The sequence below is a fragment of the Eriocheir sinensis genome, chromosome 12, assembly GCF_024679095.1.
Source record: "Eriocheir sinensis breed Jianghai 21 chromosome 12, ASM2467909v1, whole genome shotgun sequence".
Classification (NCBI taxonomy): Eukaryota; Metazoa; Arthropoda; class Malacostraca; order Decapoda; family Varunidae; genus Eriocheir; species Eriocheir sinensis.
The window spans coordinates 994,579-1,005,229 of record NC_066520.1 but is presented as its reverse complement, the minus strand read 5'-3'; the positions used below and the strand labels follow the sequence as shown (position 1 = coordinate 1,005,229).

General features: G+C 44.0%; 1 protein-coding gene across 1 annotated transcript; it reads right to left on the bottom strand.

Annotated features, from left to right (window-relative positions):
- Nucleotides 1-1,327: 1,327 nt before the first annotated feature.
- On the bottom strand, nt 1,328-3,094 carry LOC126997727 (putative nuclease HARBI1). The gene has a single exon (XM_050858974.1). The coding sequence runs from the start codon at nt 2,996-2,998 to the stop codon at nt 2,303-2,305; it is 696 nt and encodes a 231-aa protein (XP_050714931.1). The 5' UTR covers nt 2,999-3,094; the 3' UTR covers nt 1,328-2,302.
- Between the last annotated feature and the right edge of the window lie 7,557 nt (nt 3,095-10,651).

Here is a 10,651-nt window from a genome sequence, read left to right as displayed (position 1 = left end):
CACTGCGATAAATTTACCTCCCCTCCCCCTACCCCCCCCTCCCCTTTATTGCTTACAGTATCTCACCCCATACTAGTCACTTCTGCTCTTCCTCCCATACTCTAATTTACCTCTTCAAAATTATTCTTCAACACCTCCCTTATCTCTTCATTTTAACTATATTTCACAAAAGCTAACTGATATATGAGTAAATATTTACCTAGAAAAGAGAAAGCTTAATTTATTGTTTACCGTTGATGAGTTTTCAGGCCCCGGCAATATTAGCTTGAACTCTTTAATTTACCTGCCACTGATAGTCTGTATTGGAGGAGTTGTTTAAAGTGCAATGGCACATGTGATAAATTCTTCCAATGTTTAATAAAGCTATTTCATCCTTGAAGGTGGTGGCTCACTGGATGTTAATGACCAGTTGAAAGCCAGCGAAGAGGCGATGTGGTCTCTCCTTGAGCTTGAGGCCATCGATGGACTCGCTAATATTGAGGATAGCGAAGAATTGTCATCAATGGGTAAGTGTGAACAAACTATACAGATATTTTACTTTCTTCCTTCAGTTAAAAAAGGCATACACAATAAACCCTATCAGTGGCTTTTCTCAGCTACTTCCCCTATTTGGGGATTAATTGAATTGCAACACCAATTTGTTGTGCCAGACAACTAAGGTCATATGGTACTATGGTCAAGGGGAATTAATATGATCAGTTAATTAGGGTGGTTTGGTGGGGGATAGGCATCGGCTGAGGGTGTGAATGCTAAAGTAGGTGGAGGGTGTTTGTCTTTTGTAATCGTGCAACAAAGGTCTCCCAGCATCTGTTTTTTATGGTAGGGGTTAAACCAGGGGGATACTGATGATTTGACTGTTTGAAGTTTATTGGTGGTAAGGCTTGTCTAGAAGGACTGCCACTTATTCAATAAAAAGGAATTAGTCTGTAGCTTGGACATGAGAGTAACGGGTACGGATGGGGACAGTGTAGCTGCACATGCCAGAGAGTCGGCTTGTTCATTGCCAGGGATGCCGACATGGCTTGGTACCCAGCAGAAGTAGACTGATTTCTATCAGGTTGCTAGGCGGAAAAGCCAGTCTAGGATTTCGCGAACTATGGAGTGTGTGCAAGTGGTTGATTGTAGGAGGAAAAGGGAGTTCGTTATATCGAGCTCGCACTGAGTGTGTGTCTGCGTGTATATATATATATATATATATATATATATACATATATATATATATATATATATATATATATATATATATATATATATATATATATATATATATTGTATATTTTTTTTGTACATTTTTTCTTATTTTTTGTTTTTTTTTGTTACAGCTTCAGCAACCATTGAGAATGAAGAGCCAGCACCTCCCAGAACAACTAGTGTGGCAGCATGTAAACCTCCGACGCCTCATCCCCTCGCAGGAACCTCCCCCAAGAGGGTGGCCATGGCTGAGTTGTATCTAGTATCTAGGGATGCAAACATATTCCTGGAGCCTGCTACTGGTCCTTCAGCCATCCGAGAAGTGACAGTTACATCTGTGTCCCAAGACACAAACCATGTTCCTAATGAACATGATTACCACAGGGAGGAGCCGAACTCTTCAAACAGCACTCCGAGACGAGGCCAGTCCGGTAGCCGTGGATCAACCCGTGGCCATGAGGAGACAGCAAGCCTCCAAAGAGTTATTAATGTTCAAAATAATACACAAGAGATGCTAGATAGACACCTTACAAGAATAGGTGACAACCTTACCAGAATAGGTGACCTACTAGAAAAAATAGTTCAAGGCTTGACAGGCTAGAAACTGCTATCCTGGGGCACAGATATTACCTTTATTACCTTTCTTATTAAAGTCAGTAGCTATTTTAGATCCTAAAAGTGCAATATATAGTCACACAATGCTGTGATAAGGCAGTGACAGCGTGGATGCAGGACTTATCTCCGTCCCACTGCACCACAGAGGCGCTGCTCTACTGTGATAAGAGTAAATATATTTATGATACAAATAAATGTGATATATATAAAAGCTTCTAGTTCAAATGCTATAGTTGAAAGTTTATTTTTTTGTTACTCTACGGGTAATTATTTTGAGGGAAGAGAGAAATAAATATTTAAAAAAATCTGTATATTTAGCATTAAAATGTAAGTAACAAAATATCAAAAGTGTTCAGGATCTGTTATTAAATGAGATCATATTTATGTCACCTGCTATGTAACATAAAAGTACAAATAGAATTACCTCTTCAAATGAGATATTTATTTCAACTACTATATGCACCATAATATCACTTAGTCACTGAACTGTCTACATTTAGGTGAAAAAGCCCTCAACTATTTCCCTCCTCACATCTTGCCCTGTGGGGTTGTGATCACCATGTATGATGTCATTGTCATTATTCATACCATCATCATTCCCAACTGGTGCGATCATTGGAATTCTTCTTCTTATGCACCTATTGTGGAGCCACATGCACGTAGCAGCTATTTTAGCACACTTCTTGGGGTCGTACTGCAGCGATCCACCTGAACGGTGAAGGCAGCGAAAGCGAGACTTCAGGACACCAAAGGTTTGTTCAATGATGACCCTTGTAGTTTTGTGGCTCCTGTTGTACTGCCGCTCACCTTCAGTCATGGGGTCATGGAAGGGTGTCAGCAGGTATGGTTCAAGAGGATATCCACAGTCTCCTAACAGATGAAAATCTCTGAAGGTCCCAGCCTCAAATCTGTCTCTTAAAGGGCAATTTCTCCAAATGAAGGCATCATTTGTGGCACCAGGATACTTGACACTGAAGCTGGTAATCAGCATCTCAGCATTGCAAATGACTTGCACATTCAGAGAATGGAAACTCTTTCTATTTACATAAATATGTTCATTTTCAATAGGTGCCTTAATAGGTATGTGCGTGCAATCTATGGCACCAATTACTCTGGGGAAACCACCTATAAAACTAAATGCGGCTGCTGTTCTGTTCACATCATAGATATTGGTTGGCATTTTAATTTCCATTTTAGCCTTCTCATATAGGATGTTGGTCACACTAGAAATTATTCGACTCACACTTGGTTGAGTGAGTCCTGTGGTATCAGCGATAACATTTTGAAAAGTGCCACTTGCAAGAAAATGCAGAGTTACAAGCACCTGCGTGTGAGTGGGTATAGCATGAGCCCGTTTTGTTGCCCGTGATAACAGTGGAGACAGCTCGTCGCAGAGTCTGAGAATCTCATGCCGAGGCATCCTATAGTGCCTCAGAAGGTGCTCGTCGCTCACTTGAAGAGGGTCAAGTGGATCTCTGTATCTCCTCTCACGCCTCAGATTTCGTTCAAAGAGATGTGCTGCCAGAAGTTCCATGGCTGTGGGGTAGACACATAATCAGTCACCGGTCAGCGCACCACTGGAAAGGTGAAATAAAACCACCTGATAATGGATAACATAAACACGTGCATTTCTTTCGACAGGAGTAACAATTACAGATATATTTTATTAAACGACTAATTAGGGGGGGGTTGAGGGGCGCGCAGCCCTCCGATAGGTTGGGGGATCGAGGTGTGGCAAAGCCCCCCCTGACAGGTTGCTGTCACTCATATGGCTTTCCCCCCCCCCCCCAAAAAAAAAAAATTTCCCCCCCAAACTTGTAGGCTTTAGGAAGGGAAATATGAGGAAAATGGTGTGGTGCGCATAAACTGCATATTTACCCAATCTTCAATTGTGATGGTGTCCATAAAGTATTAGTGCATAGGAACATGGCAACATACCTATCTACTAGTTCCTTACAACTCCACAAAAAAAATGGCATTATTGCAAGAGGCAGTGGGAAGCCCCCTTACAAGTTTTCACCAAACTTCCTAGTTACTGTATTACTAAACATCTTACTGGTAGTTCATTCACTTCTTACAACTGTATAACTAGTATAACTACGTAAAACATCGTTTATATGCATTTCATACCTGTATGAAGGCTGTATGTTCCACTTGTAGCAGCGAAGGCGTGCAGGGAGAGGCGGCCGTAACTCACTTAGGGCTGCCCACACCCGCCTTAACCTGCGGCGCCGTAACTCTCCTCAAAATGGCCGCGCCAGTGTTTTGAGTATACCAGCGGAAACGCTACGGCCGGACTTACGGCGCCTTAAGCAGATACGGCGCCGTAACTTCGTTTCAGAATCCGCCCTGGGCTCCCAAAGATGGCGGCCGAGGTACTTCCGGTTGCCGCACCCGAGTGTCTGGCTCGCGCGCTCTAGGGTATACTCTGTGGCCGAACTCACTCTCACCACGACTTACCAACACCTATAGCTGTAGATATAGGACACTGGGGAGAAAGAAACAGTGGAACACCTAATTGTAGAATGTAGCAACTACGAGAGGCAGAGAGGGGAGTTAGTACCAGAAGAAGTGATGTTGATGAGCCGATGAAAAGCGATACAGGTCAAAAGAAGAAGGTTTGTTTTGGTTTGGAATGCCAAGTCATATAACTCTATCTCCAAGGTATAAATACATAATGAGCAAGTAAAGTCCGTGTTCGTGATTTATTAATTGCTTTAGTGTATCAAGTGCCTAAAATTGATAGTACAGAAGTTTCTGTAGACCAAAAAACAACGAACAACAGGTCGTAGATTCAGGGAGGATCAAAGGACAGTGGGTCAACCGGCGCGCAGAAAATGACGTCAGCATGTGGAGCGAGGAGAGATGAAAAAGAAAAAGAAAGTATTCACGTATGGTGTGCTAACACCTACCAGTGCACACACACCCTGTGTCAGGCTTGGAGCGGCTGTGTCAGGAGGGGCTGGGGGTCAGATGGCGGCGTGAGAGGAGGGACGTGGCTGGCTGTCCATGTTTTTCGTGGATATTTCTTGTTATAAGCACCCTCCAGTGCTGTGACGACCTCAATCGAAGCTAGGCGACTCAAAGTCTCTGCAGATAAACTTCTGAAACCCTTGCCACTCCTTCCTCGTAACCTGCGGGCGGGGACACATACTGCTGGTGACTGTGTGTCCTTGGACTGCCCATGAGACTGTTCATGCCGCTTCCCTTATGTGTGTGTGTATCACCTTTGGCCTCTACCTGTGACCTGGACCACCTGCTGTACCCCTGCTGACCTGGCTTTTCCTACCTCGTCGCCATGGCTCGGGGTCAGCTGGCTCCTGGACGCGGTGCTGGTACAGGTGGGAGCCCCACTCGTAAGCACAACACCCAGCGTGATTCTAATGTCAGTGTGAATAGTTCAATTAATAGCAACCTTAGTTCTTGTACTGATGGCCACTGCGGAACGTGTGGAGGTGTGACTAATGATGATTCTATTGGCTGTGATAGATGCCCTTTGTGGTTTCATGACTCAACAATCTGTATGGGCCTACCCCAGACTGCTATCCAGGCACTTAAGGATGTTGGTGGTGAAGGGATACTGTTTGTCTGTACAGGTTGTAGGGTAAATAGTGATAGTACCCCTAGGGGCTCTGCTGGTGGAAATGGTGACCACGGTGCCATGATGCAACTACACGAGACAGTCAGAGCTCTGTGCGCCTCTGTAAGATCTCTTACTGAGCAAGTCACCAACATGACCAGTGTTCAGGGTACCACTACACAGGCTGCTGCTGGCGCCAGGACTTCCCCTAACCAGCAGTGCAAATTCCTACAGAGACTAACCTCAACTCAGTTTCTGTTAGCCTTATGATCAGGAAGGAGACCACTGAGATGGAGGAGAGGAGAAAAAGGAAGGACTCCTTCATTGTTCGGGGCATCAAGGCCACCAACGACACTGAGACCTTGGCAAAGACAGATCAGACTGCTGCTTTAGCTGTGGGTTCCGTTGTCCCATTGTCTGATATATACTGCATCAATCGTGAGCGAGGTATTTATAGAGTTAAATGTGTAAATCTGGACAAAAGACAGGAATTGCTTCAGAAAGCCAGTTCGCTGAGGACCAACGAACAGTGTCAGCATATCTATTTCAACAGAGATTTAACATATATGCAAAGGCAAGAGCTGTATGCTAGGCGCCAGCGTTCTGTGGACACTGTGGGTGTTGCCAGCAGCCAGCTGGGGGCTGGGGCTGGCTCTGCTGACTCTGCCTCTCGTGACGCTGGTGGCGGTGCCCAGCATGGCCAGCCGTCCGATGGTGCTGTGTCCCGATCTGTCCCTTTACCACAGTAAATTTATCTCAGATCAATGTAAATAGTATTAGTAATAAGTTAACTTTAGTTTCATACTTTCTGTCTCAAAATAAGATTGATATCTTAGCTGTTACTGAAACGTGGCTTCTTCCTTCTGTTTCTGATTCTTTCGTTGCCATTCCCAACTATAACATAATGCGTAAAGACACATCAGAAACCACTGCCAAACATGGTACCTGCCTTTATATACGCAACACTTGCATATTTAGCGCTGGACCTACCAGTCAGAAACTTAGTAGGAGTTCACCTGCCTTCCTATGGTGTATATATTCTAGCAGCTTATCGCCTTCCCTCAAACTCCCAACTACATGATGTTGAACTTAAATCATTCCTGGAGGACTTTGCTACTGGTAAGGAATTAATCCTTGTGGGAGATTTCAATCTACCAGGTATTACCTGGTGTGGTGACGTGCCCACTGTCTCTACTGCCCATGACACCTCCTTCCTTGACTGCTTTATGTCTCTTGGTCTTCATCAGTGGGTGACAGAGCCTACTAACACAAGAGCGGACAACACTCTTGACTTGGTATTTACCACGGAACATGACAGGGTCGCTCAGGTACAACTCCATCCTCCCTTGTCCAACTGTGATCACCTCCCTATATCCTTTATCTATAACTTTCATGGTCTCACTCCAGCTCAGACTCCTAAGACAATTATACTATGGCACATGGGTAATTATCGAGCCATGAATAATGCACTCTTGGAATTCGACTTTGACTACGAGTTCTCAAACATGTCTGTGGAAGCTGCTTACAATAGACTTCTTGAAATACTGCAAGCAATGTTTTTACTGTGTGTTCCTAGCAGAGTGGCCCGTGACCGCCCTATAGTCCCTTGAAAATCTAAACCACCGGCTGAACTGGTCAGGAGGCGTCACATTGCATGGGTTCATTATAAAGCAATGCGACAGTCATGGGGTAGGAACTCAGATGTCGCCCAGATAGCCTTGTCCTCCTTTCTAGATGTTAACTATGAGTATAGAAGCTACTCCTATCAGTCACAGAAAGCCTATGAATCCCACCTGATCTCTAACCTAAAGACTAAGCCTAAGTTGTTTCATGCTTACATCCGTAACAAGAAAGTGGGACGACCCACTATAAGACCCCTTAAACAACCCTCTGGTGAAATTTGTTCTTCTGCCCCAGAAATGGCAGATTTGTTTACTAAGGCTTTCTCTTCTGTATATTCTACCAGTACCCCTGACAATCCAGTAGAGCACCAGCACTTTGAAGGTAACTTGGTTATAAATCTGTCTGATGTCGCCAATACTCTGCGTGATCTAAATCCTTCCAGCAGTATGGGGCCTGATGGTATCCACCCTTGTTTGCTCAAACACTACTTCTCATCCCTTTCATACCCGCTTCTCTGGCTCTTCCATCAGTCAGTCCAAACTGGTGAACTCCCATCAGTCTGGAAGTCTTCCCAAGTAGTCCCCATCTTTAAGAAAGGTGTGCGTTCTTCCCCTCTTAATTACAGACCAATAAGTCTCACTTCAGTATCCTGCAAGTGTCTCGAGTGTATTATTGTGAACAATCTGACATCTTTTCTCGTGAATAATAACTTATTAGATTCTAATCAGTTTGGCTTCCGTAAGGCTCACTCAGTTGATGATCAGCTCATTCTGACATATGATGACGACACCTGCTGGCTTGATCAGGGGCATATGGTCGACCTTATACTATTTGACTTTAGTAAAGCGTTTGACCTTGTTAATCATAACATTATGATCAGTAAGCTCTCCCACATCGGTATAGGGGATCCCTTACTCTCTTGGACACACGGATTTCTGAACGGTAGAGTGATGAGGGTTGTGGTTGGGGGTTCTGAGAGTGATTCTACGCATGTAACTAGTGGAGTTCCCCAAGGGTCTGTCTTTGGACCAACCCTTTTTCTCATTTATATTAACTTTGTGGTTCACGGTCTGACCTGTACATACAACATTTTTGCTGATGATCTGAAAATATACCAAAAGATAAATAAGACTACGCCTTCTCTTACATTGTTAGATACTGCTTCTGTGCAGAGACATGTAAACCTACTGGTGTCACGTGCGGAATCGTGGGGGCTCAGGCTCAACTCGGACAAGACCCGTGTTCTTAGGTTCTGCCGAGGATCTGCTCCAAATCTTGGCCCATACTCTGACTATTATATTAGAGGAAATCCTTTACAGTTTATGAAGTCTGCATCAGATTTAGGGGTTCAAGTGGATACTTCGTTGAAGTTTCATCTCCACATACGCTCTCTTGCAAATAAAGCTGCAGGAATTTCGTCGAATTTACTTAAGAGCACAGTTAACCGTGAGCCTGAGTTTATGAAATCTCTTCTCACCTCTCATATCCGTCCTGTGCTGGAATTTTGCTCAGTTGTATGGCACACAGGGTATGTAGGTGATACTGACATGCTTGAGAGAGTCCAACGACGATGGACCAAGGAGATTGTTGGACTTTCGCATCTTGACTATGCCTCCCGACTGGATGCCTTGGGTCTCTGTGCATGACAGACTGCTTAGAGCTGACATAGTCAAGGTCTGGAAGATTCTCAATGGCCTCTCTCCTGTGCAACCCTCTGAGTTATTTTCCCTCCAGACATCATCTAGAACCCGTGGAAATTCACACAGAATATTTCTACCCCACAGCAACACAGAAATACGTAGGCGATACTTCTCAGTCCGAGTGATTGCTTTGTGGAATAGCCTGCCAGACACAGTTATCCTGTCAACATCCTTAACTGCATTTAAGAGAAAACTAGCAGAGTACCTTGGTCAAAGATTATACGAATATTAACATTTTAACGTATGACGTGTACCCATAAAGTACATTATTGTCAACAGCTACATCTCCCAAAAAACATTGCACTGATTTGAATAGGCTGTGCGCGGTATTATTTGTAAATTCAACATGTTGAGCGTCATCGAGAGGAGTAGTATTGTCTGGCTTAGGTAAGCGTACAGAGGTGTGCAACACCAATTTCCCCAAATCAATAAAACTGCCAAGTGTTCCAGGAATGAGAAATTATATATATCTATCGGATAATTTCATATTGAATCCAAGGTTAGTGGGTAAAACATCAGCATCATAACGGGAGGCAATCGTTGTTTCCAATAATCTCATTTTCTTGGGGCAGGGAAACAATTCACTGACACCGGCGGCATATTGCCCCAGGGGAGAACGCGGGTTCCCGACACCAACCGCGCTGGTGATGCTCGCCATACTTCTCTTAGTTCAACAATGATTACAACTCGGTAAAGATGTCCTTTTTATAACACCTTTTCCTCCCGACTCGCTTGACTTTCTTTTTCCCGCTTCCTCTAGTCAATTTCATTGCAGCTTCCTTTAAGGAATTAATTCCATGCTTTTTTATAGAGCTTTTCAAGTTGCTTCCCCGTGAATATCATCTAGAACATTGTTTCCAGATGTTCGAGCTGAAGGCACAATGACATTTTTCACTAGGAAAGGGAAAGCTCTTTTAGCGAGTCCTGCTAAAACCGAGAATAAACCCCCGCCTCTGTGATTGCTTGATTCATAAGAAAGTGTGACTATATCATCAATACCACTCCCTCGGGATGATATCTGTTTGCCATTCGAAAACGGTATGATATTCTGCTACGGAAGGAGGGATGAATGTAACCCGCATGGTGGCGGCGAGGAGACTGTCTTTTCAAATGGACAACATTCCTATTAATACGGCAAAATGTGTAGTGCGGCGACGGCCTGATGAACGAGCCTCCCATAACCCACTTAGCCAGTGGGGTACCTCTTTGGCCGACTCGGTAAGGAGTGGCTCTCCCGTCACGCTGGTCGCGGGCTCAATCCCAGGCAGCCGGGGAATACCCTCACTCTTGATTAATTTCTCGTGTTATTTCGATACACGCAGAGGCCGTGTTGAGAAATAGGAAGGATGGAAAGTAAGCTCGTCGGGGCATTACAAATGTACTCAAAGATTCAACGCGATCGGATATGAAGTAAATATGTAACAGGGTATCCTTCTTCGAAATGCATAGGACGACCTTTTTGATCTGTGAGTTTAATAGAAATCGAATCAATTACTTTGGATTTAAGGGACTTATATTATATAGTTGGATGCACGCCTTTTGTTAGACCTCCGGAGAGCGAAAAGGCATCAAGAATATTTACATTTTTCCCTGCATACCTAGAGGGATTGACAAGGTCAGTGTAAATGAGAACACACTGTACGTCCCCATTTCTCAACAGAGGGGCATGACCATGTCGCGGAACAAGAACGTTTTTTTTTCTTTTGTTCTTCATGTGTACCCAAGGAAGAAAACACAGCATAACCTAAGTTGGGGACAAAACCGAGAACCTGGGCCAGTCGCGTATCAAAGGAAACCTTAATAAATACAACTAGTGGATGATAACCATTGTAGCAGAACAAAGTTAAATGATCATTTGTTGAGCTAAATGCAAGAACCTCTCTAGGATACGCTAGTAAATGGTAGTTGTATCCATCGACATTCTCCTTTATCAATGTCGTTA

Coding starts and splice junctions, on each gene's coding strand:
- LOC126997727 (XM_050858974.1), bottom strand. CDS start 2,998: ATGGAAATTAAAATGCCAACCAATATCTATGATGTGAACAGAACAGCA.